The sequence below is a fragment of the Myotis nattereri genome, assembly GCF_964212035.1.
Source record: "Myotis nattereri genome assembly, chromosome: 1".
In the NCBI taxonomy this organism is placed as follows: domain Eukaryota; kingdom Metazoa; phylum Chordata; class Mammalia; order Chiroptera; family Vespertilionidae; genus Myotis; species Myotis nattereri.
The window spans coordinates 89,822,336-89,837,122 of NC_138075.1; the positions used below are offsets into that span (position 1 = coordinate 89,822,336).

At 36.1% G+C, this 14,787-nt stretch overlaps 1 protein-coding gene and 1 pseudogene across 5 annotated transcripts in view; both read right to left on the bottom strand.

Moving 5' to 3' along the window:
- RALGAPA1 (Ral GTPase activating protein catalytic subunit alpha 1) overlaps positions 1–14,787 on the bottom strand; it is a 273,082-nt gene that overhangs the window by 31,464 nt on the left and 226,831 nt on the right. For all 4 annotated transcript variants that reach the window (XM_081090070.1, XM_081090072.1, XM_081090071.1 and 1 more), the window contains 2 exons: positions 7,066–7,224; positions 5,521–5,648 (listed from right to left, as the gene is read on the bottom strand). In XM_081090070.1, coding sequence (XP_080946196.1) covers positions 5,521–5,648; positions 7,066–7,224 — 287 coding nt within the window. The remainder of the gene's footprint in view (positions 1–5,520; positions 5,649–7,065; positions 7,225–14,787) is intronic.
- Positions 8,961–14,525, bottom strand: LOC308528067 (eukaryotic translation initiation factor 3 subunit C-like; annotated as a pseudogene). The gene is made up of 2 exons: positions 14,520–14,525; positions 8,961–11,565 (listed from the first exon to the last, which is right to left on the bottom strand). The product of its transcript is annotated as a eukaryotic translation initiation factor 3 subunit C-like (transcript).

Consider the following 14,787-nt stretch of genomic DNA (forward strand, 5'->3'; position numbering starts at 1 on the left):
TTCTATACATTCTCACTGGAACTACCACAGCCTTTCATATATAAACCTACTATGACACATTGTTCCTTGTGATATAATAATGGACATATTATTCTCTCCCCATTAAATTATAAGCTTATTAAAGACAATGTTACCACCTAATTTGTCTTTGCATCTCTCCAAATCTTTACCACTACCATGTTAGTGATCAATAAATATATGTGAAAGAAAAAAAGCACTGAAGTTCTATTTCTTGACCTGGTGGCAGTTAAACTGTAATTATTCATATATAGTACATTTAGAATTAATGTACTTTTCTCAAGTTACATTTTGCAATAAAAAAGTTTAAAAAACTTACGAAAAAAGAGGACATGTGAGATGGTTACATTTTTTAAAATACCCTCATCCAAGGATATGTTTATTGATTTTTGTGAGAGAGAAAGGGGGAGGGAGGTAGGGAAGGAGGGAGGGAGAGAGAGAGAAAGTGAGAGTGAGAGACATCAATGTGAGAAACACCGATTGGTTTTCTCCTGCATATGCCCTGACTGTGGATTGAACCGCAACCTAGGTATGTGCCCTGACCAGAAATCAAACCCACAACCTTTTGGTATATGGGAGAATGCTATACCAACTGAGCCACCCACCCAGGCAAGATGGTTAATTTTATGTCAACTTGGCTAGGCGATGGTACTCGTTTTGGGCAAACACCAGCCTAGAAACCCAATTCTGGCATTTCAGAAAAAAGTCAAATCTAAACAGATTAGAAGAAATCAATCTGCTTTTAAATCAGGACTCTAAAGCAGAATACTCCTCATAATGTGGGTGAGCTTCATCCATCAACTGAAGGCCTTACTAGAACAGATGAGGTCCCCAAGGAAGAAAGGAATTTTATCTCCAAATGCCTTCTGACCCAGACTGCAACATCAACTCTACTCAGGAATTCCTGCAGATTTCAGACTTGCTAGTCAACAATTATATGAGCCAATTTCTTAAAATCAGTCTTTCTCTATGTATGTATACACAGATTGTATTGATTCTGTTTTTCTAAGAACTCTAATACAATATGATTGTATGCTATAACTTCTGAAAATTTCTATGTATAATCTCACATTAAATTTCTATGTATAATCTCTGGGTCAAAATAAATAATTGATTTAAAATTTTTATTTAAGAAATAGAGCCCTGGCTGGGTAGTTTAGTTGGTTAGAGTGTTGTCCCAATATGCCAAGCTGGCGGGTTCTAACCCTGGTCAGGGTACATAAAAGAAGCAACTAATGAATGCATAAGTAAGTGGAACAAATCAATGTCTGTCTCTCTCTCCCCTAAAGTCAATCAATCAAAAAAAAAAATAGTCATGATAGCTAAGAGCATGAAATTAATGTTTTGAAATTATTATTTCCAATGCAAAGAAGCCAAAAAAACAAACAAACAAAAACCCCAAACAACTTCCTCCAAAAACCCAAATCTCTCTCTTTTAACAGGTAACTGATAAATGATAGCTAAAATCAACTTGAAATACCCCACAGGCCCAATGGTTACCCAGAATCTGCCTCCTCTTCCTCTCCAGTGTTATACTTCATTTGTAATTACATGCTCAAACCAAGAAGTTGAGCTTTAGACAAAAAAAGTATATAGCTGACAAAGTCAGAGACAGCAAAAAATATGCTTTCCAAGTACAAGTAATGCAAGAAATGACAAGTGAAGTGAAGGAGAGATTTCAAAGCTTGAAAAACAGTCATCAATACTGACATTACTGTAATTCTAGCTGCTAGCAAGATCGATTTGGGCAGCATTTGACAATCAATATTGTCCTCATTTAGTGAACAACATTAGATTCATAGTTACAGAAGATGTTCCAAGGATAAAATTTAAACTGTATTTAATGATCATAAATAGCACAATTTATGCTGTGGAATCTTAGTGGGTATTTTTATTGGGCATAAAATAAGTGACACAGCAGTGTAATTATCAAATATAATTGAGTTTATTACATATTATTTTACCCTTTCACTTCTCTTATGAGGATTAAAGTAGTAACACTGGTGATTTTCAAAGCCTACTTCTATCTCAATTTCTAAGTTTTATTGATCTGTTTTAGATCACATAATTTTTTTCCTTATCGAGATTTGTCAAAAACATACATTTTAAAATTTAATATATTTCTGAAATATTTGTTATTTTAAATTAAAAGACATACTCATATTTCAATCTTAAAATAAAACATCACTGTAATTTATTATGTAAATTTTCACTTAAAAATCAAGTAATTCACCTGTATGAAGTCTTTCCTCCCAATGTTTAAAATTAATATAGAATTTTGTGAATCTTTGTCAAATATGACTATGTGTTCTTCAGATTAGCAAAGGCTAGGAATATCTCTACTATTTACTTTAATAGCATGGGAAAATAATTTCCATAAAGCTTCTAAATTCAAGCTTCCAAGTCAAGAAAAATTTGATCTGTCTTATTTAATGTTTTTACTCTGAGTGTTCAAGAATCGATTTTGCTGATAGAAATTGCTCATATTTACTGTGTAAATAAAGTGTTCATGTTTACTGTTTTCATCTGAAATTATCTCTCTTCATCTTAGATTTTCCTCCAATGTGGTATCTATTAACGACTCAGCAAGATTTAACTATTACGAACTTCACGAAGCAGACTTGAAAATCCAATCCAATCAATTAACCTACCAACCAAGCAAATACAAAAACCCAATTAGGCAATTCCATGGTGTTGGGAAGAGTTGTTTTATATTGACTGTAATCTTTACACATAAAAGAATTAATCACTGCACACAAAAATGTACCTTATTTTATTTACTAAGTACATCCAAATTCATTATCTCATTTAATCTTCACAACAATTCTGAGATGGGTATTAGCATGTTTTTACAGAAGAAAAAAGTGAGGTTTAGAGATTCTGTGACTTCGACAAAGTCACAAAGCACAGCTTGAATTAAAAGCAGTGTTTTCTAACTGCAAATCTAGTTATCAGACCTCTAGTGTAATGTGCAAATCTGAAATAGCTCTCAAGAGTATGGACTTAGGTGCAGGAAAAAGAAATGAAGCCATATCCCCAACACTTTTAATTTTGCATTTAAAACTACTTTGTAAAGTGTGCATATTAAATGTTACTTGTACCTTGGGCCAGAAATAGTGTGTGTTTGCCCAATAAATCCAGTTCCTGCTATATAATACAAGAGGCAAATAGAGTTTGTATTACAATCTAGTCTCTCTCTTACCACTTTCCCAAAAGATTTAAGGCATTCTTTCCACTATCTTTTTTTATTTTATTTTTTAAAATATATATTTCATTGATTTTTACCAGAGAGGAAGGGAGAGGGATAGAGAGTTAGAAACATCGAAGAGAGAGAAACATCGATCAGCTGCCTCCTGCACACCCCTACTGGGGATGTGCCCGCAACCAAGGTACAGGCCCTTGACTGGAATCGAACCTGGGACCCTTGAGTCCGCAGGCCGACGCTCTATCCACTGAGCCAAACCGGTTAGGGCTCCACTATCTTTTTTTAAAAATATGTTTTTATTGATTTTAGAGAGAGGAAGGGAGAGGGAGAGAGAGAAACATTGATGTGGAAAAGAAACATTGATTGGCTGTCTTCCGCAAGCCCCTACTGGGGATTGATTAAGCCCACAACCCAGGCAGGTGCACTGAACGGGAACTGAACCGGGGTCAAGGGCACATACCTCGGTTGCAGGCTCCTCCCCGGTAAATGGGACGATGCTCAACCAACTGAGCCACATCGGTCAGGGCTCAACTGTGTTTTAAATAAAACTGAAGAGGACACTAACCTCAGGATGAACATCAGAATCAGGTGGGCTATAAAGAAGCAAAGATCAGAAAGAAGGCAACCTCAATGGACCTGACAATGTGGAGAAATTAGTTAATGGGTAATAATCTGTATATTCCTTGTAAGATTAATTACTTTTGTAGAGCTATTCTGGGAATAATAAACCGAATCCTTATATTTCACTACAATGACCACTTCAAATCTGAGTTTTCAACTTAAAGTGAAGCTATAACTGTCATACCAGGTAAATAAGAAATGCTATATAAATGTCATTAATGTTAATCAATGTAACATGGCATGATCCACCTATAATTCCATTTCATGGTGTCAGAATACATGAGAAATTATAAAATTCAGATAATGTAAGCTAATTTTCATCAAAAGAAGAAAATGCAGCAGACTTGTAATAAATCCATTTCATATGGAAAAAAACATAGCATATATATATTTTTAATTCTCATCTGAGGATATTTTTCTAGTGATTTTTATAGAGTGGAAGAGAGAGGGAAAGACAGAGAGAAATACTGACGTGAGAGAAACACATCATTAGTGGCCTCCTGCACAAGCCCCGAACAGAGCCCTAACCAGAGCCCAGGACGAGGAGGAGCCTGCAACCAAGGTACGTACCCTTGACCAAAATCAAACCTCGACCCTTTGGTCTGCAGGCTGATGCTCTATCCACTGAGCCAAACCAGCTAAGGCTAGAATACTTTTAAAAACCTTCCCTGTAAAGCTTAAATCCATAATCCTATATAATAAAAGGATAATATGCAAACTGTCACCTCGACCAGGAGTTCGACCAGTGTTTGACCAGGGGGTGGGCGGCTGGACCTCACCCGTGCACAAATTCATGCACCGGCCTCTAGTTTATTATATAAAAAGAAATAAAATGCTTTTAATCATATAGAAAAAGTAAAAGAAAACATAAACCTATTTTACAAAGGAATATCAGAAAACAATTTAAAATTTAAAACTATGCATATCGTGTCCCAGGCACTATTCTAAGAGCTTTACACATATTGCTTCATTGAGTTCTCATAATACCGTGAGCTAGATATTATCATTCTCATTTTATATACATGAAAAATTAAGACTGACTGAGATTAAATAACTTGTCCAAGACTAGCTATATAGCATTTGAGGCCAGGCAATCTGGCTCCAGTAACCATATTCTTAAACACTCAATTTCCTCGCAAACTTCCATGTCTCTCTGTTGTTCCCTCTGCTTCTGGAATGTTCTTAACCTCACCCACCCAAAAAACTCAATCATCCTTCAAGATTGGTTCAATCCTCATATTTCTCAGAAATGTTTCCTGATACCACAACCCCTTTCACCTAAATAAGAGGCCCCTTGTTATGATACTTCCAGAATATGCTGCATAACTACTATAGCACATGTAAGCACATATACTGAAAACAGTATATTTCTTTAACTAGATTGAGTACTCTCCGATGACTGTTTTGGTTATTTCTGCACATCCAGAGTAACAGAGTGCCTAGCACATAATGGGGCTCTAATTAATTAACCAAAAGGCAATTAAGCACTGACTTAAAAATATATAAAATAAATTACCCCATTCAACTATTGTAAGTGCTCAAATTCAAATACTGGGGAGGAACTCTACCACCTATATATCAGTAAGCAGAAATTCAAAGGTCTTAAAAACAGAAGAAACATTTACCTTGGAAAGTAGACAAATATTAGAATAAAAACCATATATTAAAAAGGATACAAGTTTTGATACAGTGGAATCAGTGATTTCAGAGCACGGCTTGCATTTATAGCTGTTGCTCGAACCATAATGGGTAGGACCTTTCCATTCACAATAGCACCATCAAAAAGTGGGCCAAAGAAGGGAACCTAATTGAAAAATTAGAACATAATTTTATACTAAAATTGAAGAAAGGTTTATGTAAGAACAATCAAGACACTGCATACAAAAATGTTTCTGCTTTCCCTTTAGTTCTTTCTTCAGTAGAAATACTATTCAAATTCAATTATTTTCCATGATGGGTCATTCACACTAGAACAATAAACAAGAAATGCAAAAGGTCTACATGGTTTCATTCAAAAGAGCTGTTTACTTCATGTAACAGACTAAAAAATTTATATTCCCTGCCAACTTTCAAATTTTTGTAGCCTCAATTGTACCAAAAAATTCAACACTGGAAATAAATTCCTCTTTCTCCATGAGTAAACACAGGCAAGGTATACGTTCTTATAGGCAGCAAGTTAATTTTTAAAAAATTATGTTTGTGTCATACCCAGCTTTATTACAAAACCTGAAACATTTCTATTACAGAATTTCTTAGAAAAATCTTTGTTTTGATAATTGTCATTTTTATCACATGACTGACAATTTCAAGTTATTCTATTTGACTATGGTTGGTACAAATAGCAGCTGAAGGCAAGCACATGAGCTGTGAATAATATAGTAAATATTTTAAGCTTATGACCACATATTGTCTCTGCTGCATATTATTTTTCAATTTTAAAAAAAAACACACATTAAAATGTAGAAAACATCCTTAGCTTGTGGGCTATACAAAAATAGAAAGTGGGCCATAGTTTGCTAACCTCTGGTTTAGATGAACCTTATAAAATCTGGCCATTAGCTTAAATTCACACATAGGGAATTAAAGGAATTTTTAAGATTCATGATCAAATGTCAAAAAGTAAGTTTTCTATAAACTAAAAGTATTAAATTAAAAAAGTAAGAAACATGAAAATACTACCAAACATTTATTATTTTGAAGGAAAATACTTACACAGGTATGTTTCAATCCCACAGTATAACACATCCAACTAGAACAACTTACTTGGCTTTAAAAAACACACTTTTTAGAACACATAGTTTTAGTACTCTAACTTATTAAGTGACATAACTAAATAATCACATAATCTTAATAAGATATATCAACTAAAAATACAGGAATCATATGTTCTAGTTATAAAGGAAATTATTACTTCTGACTGTGTCTTTTAGGAAATAGTAATCATTCTTTCAATAAAAGGTAAGCCCTTTTGTTAGCTTAGCATAAAAGAACTTGCACTCTGGCATAACCAAGCTTTCTCCCTTTTGAACATAGTTTCTTGCTACTTTTCCTGTTTTAGCTCCTTCTGAACCAGACTAAGACAATTCACATAGCTACCAGAGTTGGTCTCATTTCCCACCATTTTCACACCTTGATGTCTAGTCTAAATCCTTCTAAAAGAAGAAACAAAACAATATAGAACTCAAAATATATTACTAAAATGTAAGATAAGAAGTTCTTACCTCTGGTTTTTTCATTATCTGGATACTGAACATGTGATTTTTCATTGGATATATTACAATAAGGACATCACCAAATTCTGTAGGAATAATTCCTCTTCTGTAGTCTCGAGTATGCTCTGACCAAACAATGTGTACTTCATCATTTCCTAAATGTCTCAACTAGAAAACCAAGAAAATAGTTCAGAGTGCTTTAGAAAAGCTCTGTATTTATATAACTACTGCTAACATACTATAAAAAGATGAAAAGGTAAATAAATAAAAAACCATATTTTAAAAATTTCATTTGACCATTTTTTACAACACTTGAAACACAAACATTCAAAGACATCAGGTGACACTACAGAAAACCAGATAGTTGTTAATGATCTATAGTTAATGGGAAACAGAGAACTTAGATAAAAAAGATTCATATTCATTCCAAATACTCTCCTTAACTAGCAATTGCACCAATTCTCCACTACCAAACTTTTTAAAAGATCGTTTAAAAGATTGTTTTTAAAGTGATTGATTTAGCCCAGCTGGCTTGGCTCAGTGGTTGAGCATCAACCTATGAACCAGGTCACGATTCCATTCCTATTCTGGGCACATGTCTGCGTTGCGGATTCGTTCCCCAGCACGGGGCGTGCAGGAGGCAGCTGATCAATGATTCTCTCATTGATGTTTTTATGGCTCTCTCTCCCTCTCCCTTTCTCTCTGAAATCAATAAAAATTAAAATAAAATAAAAAGTGACTAAGATTCGTTTTTTTAAATCATTCTCTGGAAGTGCTAATAAGCAGTGAACTGGTCTAAAAGAGGTAACAGTTAGAGAAGTAAAAGAAATAGATCATAAATTGGGTAATCACCTATTAAGTATGAAAAAGTTGACTATATCTGGTTTAACAAATTTATTTCCAGGTTTTCTTTGTCTATGAAACTATGCCTATGAAATTCATCCAAATAGACTTCTTTAGAGTTGGTAGACTCTCAATATGTTATTTAAATATTTGTGATGCTTACTAAGATGTTTTTGGCAATCAAAGAGAGATCATATTGTGATTAAATTTATAAAAAGCACAGTACCCCTAAGTTGAATTTCTGTAAGTTATTAGAAAAATGAACCTAATACCCATTAGTCTTGCATGTTCTTCATAGAGATTACTCTATGGACATGCATTTTAAAACGAACTTTGGTTATCTTAGCACGTTTATTGATTCTGCCGTTGCAAACATTTGAGTCCATTTTTGAGTCACATCTCACATGAACCTATTACTTTCAGGTAAGTGGACATATTGTAGTTGGGAAAGTCTGAAAGCAAAAAACTAGAATAAGTGTCATTAGTATTTACATTTTTAGTATGAGCTATTTCTATTTCTGAAATATGCTTTTTTTGGCTTAAACACCACAGGGTAGAAAAAGAGTTAAATGTGTAATTTAAAGAAAGGAGTTAAGTCCAATTAATGAAAGGCTCCCTGGAGTTCTTAACCTAGGTTCAAAGGCTCTGTGAATATTTGAAAGTTATCTGTAAAATTTTATACATTTTTCTGTGTAGAGAGTCTATCAAAGTAAGAGTAGGCAATACAAAAAAAAAAAGCCAAGAATCAGTGTTTTAATGTTTTGTTTTGTTTTTTAAAAGTCTAAACAGATCTTTAATGACTGGGGTGTGGTTTAGGATTTAAAGATTGTTGAATGGAACTGCGGCTCACGAGCCACATGCAGCTCTTTGGCCCCTTGAGTGTGGCTCTTCCACAAAATACTGACTTCTGTGCATGGGCCACGAAATTTCAATCGCACTGTACATGTGAGCCCGCATGTGGTATTTTGTGGAAGAGCCACACTCAAGGGGCCAAAGAGCCGCATGTGGCTTGCGAGCCGCAGTTTGCCGACCACTGGTCTAGGCCATGGGGACAGAAGTGGTCAGTAGGCTGCCTGAGACTGCTGCTGGCAGTAGCCACCTCAGTGCACGTAGCCTTTGTTTTTGCAGTAGCCATCCTTCTGGTCTCAGAAGTAGCCACCACAGGTACCCTGCTTGTGGTCAAACTCCACTCATTGTTTTCTACGAGGTTGCTCAGCTTCTCTACCAGCTTACAGAGCCAAGTCATGTTGGGCACTGGGCTCCGTGTTGGCTGGTTCAAGGAGGCCATCAACACTTCATTAATAATCATCTTGCTAGTGATGGTGTGCACAGTGGGCAGGTTCAGCCTAACCAGTGTCTCCATGCTGATGTAGTCATAGATACTGCTGTAGGTAAAGCAGGTCTGCAGTGACTTTTCCTGGATCTTCCTAACCAGTATGATTCAGACTTTGTTGGCCTCAAAGACAAGGTCCCCATACTTTGGGGACTTTATCTTCTCATTGAAGGTCTTCCAGTCGCCCATCTTCATTGATTCAGGGGGATCCAGGAAGGGCTGTCACTGGCCCACTTGCAGCTGGTAATGGAACTGCTTGCTGATCATATGTTGGCGGGCATCACCCTGTTGGGTGGCCATGTAGGGGATCTCCAGGAACATGGCAGACACCACGTAAACACACTCCAGCAGCTCCAGGTTGATGTGCAGGTGGAAGGGCACCTGCTGGTGCCACTCCACCTTCTCCCGCTCCTGGCTGGGCTCCTTTAGGCGGTGTAGTAGAGACCCTGGCCCAGAAGTTTCTGGGCCTGACTCCTTGACTGGATGTCCAGCAGGGCACTGTGAGCATCATTGGACAGTCCTTGGTGGAAGGCACAGATGCACAGCTGTTCCATGGTGCGGCTTTACAGGATCTGTACTGGACTGACTGTGTGCTGTCTTTTTTGTTGTTGTTTTTTTAACTTTCTGTTAATGCTGTCTTGTAGGTGTCTCATAGCATGAAGTCGTGGACCTGGTACCAGTGGGAGATATGGCAGAGGATGGCGCATGTGCAGTCTGCAGTTTTTGGCATAGATGTACTTGAGAAGTCTCTCCATTAGCACAGCTGAGTCCTTGCCCTCATTTTTTGCTTAATCTTGGTTGGACTTTGAGGAGCCCTTAGGGAAGGTAAGCTGCTGCTGATGGGCCTTATAATTAAACTTGCGGAAGGTGTGCAGAATGCACCTCAAGCAGACATGACAGATCTCCTCAGTGGTGCCCTTCTCTTCCAGGTAGCGCTGCACAAGCTCAATGATTGGAATATACCTGTGCCTCATCCTTCAGGTGCTCCACATACTCTTTGGAATGAGGATCAGTATTTTGCATTATTTTGGTAAATTCTTCATCCATTCATTCCACCAGAGTTAGGATACAGTCATAAACACACAGTGGCTGGTCAACATTATGTGGCTTTTCACTCTCTTTCAGAAAGTTCTCTTCAACAAAGATGTTAGGTTTTGCAAACAGGATGTCCATCAGCTCATTGAAGCAGTCCAGGCTTCATGAATGTGGCCAGGTTGGCATTGTAGTCATAGAGAGAACTTGGTTTTGATGATGACATCCTCCCCAAGGTTGTTTTCAGAAGCAATCTGAACCAATAGCTGTAGCAGCTCAATGTGGGTTGCACAATCAGTTCCCTTCTTGCCTTGTACCTGTAGGATCTCATTCAGTTTCTCGATAACAACAGTGTGGATGGATGATCTCCGTTCCTCTGGCAAACATTTTTGGTTTCTCCTTAATGAGCATACTCCATCTCGGACCCTTTCCCACTCCCCACATTCATTGTCCTCCTCCTCATCCAGGAGCTTTGATTTCCTATCGTGCTGCTTCTTGGCTTTGTCCTCCCATTTCTTCTCAGTAGCCTTCTTGTCCTCCTCTGTGGCCAGAGCTGTTTTAAGGAATCTTGAGGCCAACATGGTCTGTTTCCCTTCCTCCTCCTCCTCCTCTGAGTCAGAAGACATTGAACCTGTATCCCACTCTTCATCCTCTCGAGTCCTCATCTTTATCTCCATCTTTTTTAGAAACTTTGACTCTCTCCAGAAGGAGCTTCTGGTTTCTTCTTCAAGAAAGCTGCAGCACTGACTCTGTCTTCATCCCTATCTGAAGAGCCTTTTTAATCCTTTCTTCTCAGCATCTTCATCTGCAGACTGTTCAGGGTTCTGCTTATAATCTGTCATAAGGGACTCAAAATCTTAGTGTGTTTTTGGATCCTCTGGAGAAGGGTGCTCAAGGCCTTAGCATTGTTCTTATTCATCTTCTTCTTCCCTTCCTTATCTTTCCATAACTCATTAAGATAGTCACTTAAATCAGCCAGGATACGGATATAGAACTGGGGACACCTTTCTTATCCACAATGCTTTTAGCCTTCCCATATGCTTTTGCCAGGAGCTCAAACTCTTCCAGGCACTTAGTGACATCCTGAATCTTCATGGCATTACCAAGGGTCTGATAAGGTTGGTCAACACCTCAAACCTGTAGTCCTTGGCACTTCGAACCACTCTCTTGATATCTTCTTCATCTTCACTCAGCAACAATGGCTGTTTGTGGTAGTTAAGCCTGACAGGTTTGGTGACAAGCTCCTCACTGAACAGGAACAACTGATGCTGAAAAACTGTGACATGGCAGATCAGCGGAGCCTACGAGTCACACTACAGAACTCTAATTGTTCTTAAAGTCCCTAATACTAATCTATCTAGAAAATCCTAATCACTATGGATGTTAAGTATTTGAGAATACAAGGTAAATTCCTGAACTTTAAAATTTGTATTACTAAACAAGAAATGTCTTCTCAGATACTTTGATGGATTATAAGATATAGGCAGCTATTATTATTCTAAAAATAATAACCAGCTAAATCTAGACACCAGAATCTATTTTAGAAATATAGTATAAATATTTTTTCTTTTAAGGAGGACTTTTTTTTTTATAGGTTTAAGTGGATTAAATAACTCTTTTTAAAAAAAAAATGTTGGGCCGGAACCGGTTTGGCTCAGTGGATGGAGCGTCGGCCTGCGGACTGAAGGGTCCCACGTTCGATTCCGGTCGGGGGCATGTACCTGGGTTGCAGGCACATCCCCAGTAGGAGATGTGCAGGAGGCAGCTGATCGATGTTTCTCTCTCGTCGATGTTTCTGACTCTCTATCTCTCTCCCTTCCTCTCTGTAAAAAATCAATAAAATATATTTAAAAAAAAAATGTTGGAAACCATAAATGTGCTTATTGCTCTAAATAAATGACGGTAGACCTCAAATATCAAAATATTGTATAAGTTTTAATTCCCATTATTTATATCACACACAGACTTGAATGATATACTAGTAAATGTAGGACTTAGGCTTTGTGACATATTTAAAAACCAAAAAAGATTACACAACTCAAAAGCCATGGCTCTATAATTTCATTTTTTAATCAAAATACTTTAAAAATATCCTTCCTATACAGCCATCCCCATGTGTCAGTTTTCCTAATAGGTTTATGTTAACTGAATACAAAAGAAATGTGAAATAAATTTAACCAGGAGGGATGATCCAATCTAATTTTGATACATTAATGTCATATGCTGTACATGTTACAATAGCAGCCAGATCTAATACTAAGCTCCAGGCTATACTGAGATTTCCAAATGGCAGATTGTTCTAAGTGATATCAAGTATAATTGAAGTAATAAACGATAGCAAAAGCTGAGCACACTGTCAGGAAGAATTTAAGTATTTACTTTTTAAAATTAAGTGAGTTAGGTTAGGAAAGACAAGACAACTGAAATAATGCAGGTCTCAATTTACAGAAAATTCCTTTTATTTATCTGCTACATTAACCCTTGAACTCCTGCCAAAGCTATCTATAATTTCTAGTGTTCACTTATCTAAAGAAATGAGAGAAAAGGGCAACTGTAGTTTTATCTTATAACCAAGGCTTCCCTTCAAATATCTACTACAGAGCATTAAAAGTCTGTTTAATGGAAAAGAACAATACATTTTTACCAAGATGTTGTAATGAAGATATTTGTGGTCCAGAACCATGTGTATAACAAAGTTATTCTAAACATGTTCAAGCAATTTAAGGGAAAGCTTCAAGAATATCCCTTATGATTTATATTCAAATGCTAAAAAAGTAATTATTTTATTATGTCATGACAAGGCATGCTTTTATATCTATATATAGAATAATCCTACTATAAAATAAACACAAATTGAGAAATTACTAATCATTGTTATATATCTTAGAAATTTCTGAAAAGACTACTAAAAAAATCAATTTTGAGTGCTTAACAGTTAATAGAAATTTCAGAAGTGTGTTTGATATATTTTATTTGACATAAAAACTTGATATAAGATTTTATATTTACTTATTTCTTATCTCTCATGGAGTTACAAGACTATGTATAGTCAATGAGTTTTTCTATACTCTGAAAACACTCAAAGGGGTTCCTAACTACATGTACTACATTTGTACCAGATATCAATCACTTCTGAAATACAGTACAAGACTTATGTATATAGAGTAGGTATGTTAAAATCACTAGCAACCAACTACTCTTCCAAATTCACTTCAACTACTGCTGAAGTTATTTTGGAATTCAAAGTATATAACATTGGCTGTAGATTATCATTACCAATTTATGAAGACAAAGCAGTTAAATGAAATTCAACATGTGTAAAATCGAAGTCCTCAAACCATTATAGAATATTAGCACCAGAAGAGACCTTGAAGTTCTGTTTTCCTACCCAATACAGGAACTTCCACTGCAATATTCCTGACAAGTAATCCTGCCTCTGCTTAAATAATTCTAAAGTTAGGTAGCTTAAAAATTCATAAATCAGTCCATTTATTTTTAAAGAGCTTCAATCATTAGAACATTCTTTATGCTAAGCTAAAATATCCCTTTCTGAAGCTACTTCTGCCAAAATGAGAAGGATTATCAAGTAAATCCAACCTATATTCTATATATTTTCAGATCAGTCTAATAATATACCTCAACTTTACTTTTCCAGGCTAAGTGTCCTTAGTTCCTCTTCTTACAGTTTACAAACCAATTCATTACCCTGGATTATTACCTCAGTTTATTGATATTTCTATTAAACTGTGATGTTCTGACAAAGAGCACTGGCCTATCTATCTATAGTGGCACTACTACTTTGTTTTGTTCATTACATTTAATTTTCTGCATTTTTGTATCTTTGGCTCAAACAGAAGTTGCAGTCAATTCAAACCCCTAAGTCTTTTTCTACACAGTTCTTTTAAGCTGGTACAACTGAGTGCTAGAACTAAAGAGAGGATTTCATATTTATTCTCATTAAATTTTACCTTGCTCGGCTCAGATTATCTTTAAGCCTATTAAGGTAATTAATCTGATTCTGCTATTCAATGTGTTGCCTCTCTCCTTTCCCAGATTTGTGTTCTTCTTAAATTCAAATTCTTGTGTCTTCATGTAAATTTTGGATACTAATGTCAAATGGGACACAGGTTTGGGTAAGAGCCATTACAGATGTTCCTCCTGGTTAAAAAAATATCCACACTTACTAAATGTTTACTAAGTGCTTTGTGATAACTTATTTAATTTTTACAACATGCTACATGGTAAATATAATTACCTCCATTGTTATAGGTGAGGCACTGAAGCTTAAAAAGATAAAGCAAGCTTGGCTAAGGTCACATAACTAGTTCCAGAAACCACACTTTAACCACTTCCCTATATTGCCTCTTATTAAATAATTAATTTATGTCTCTAGATATAATTACACAACTAGCTATGAATATACTAACTGAACTATTATAAAGACTACATTTCTTCAATTTGTCCACAAGAAATGACTTCGTTAAATGCTTTATACTGTCTATGGCTTTCCCTGATCTAGTAAT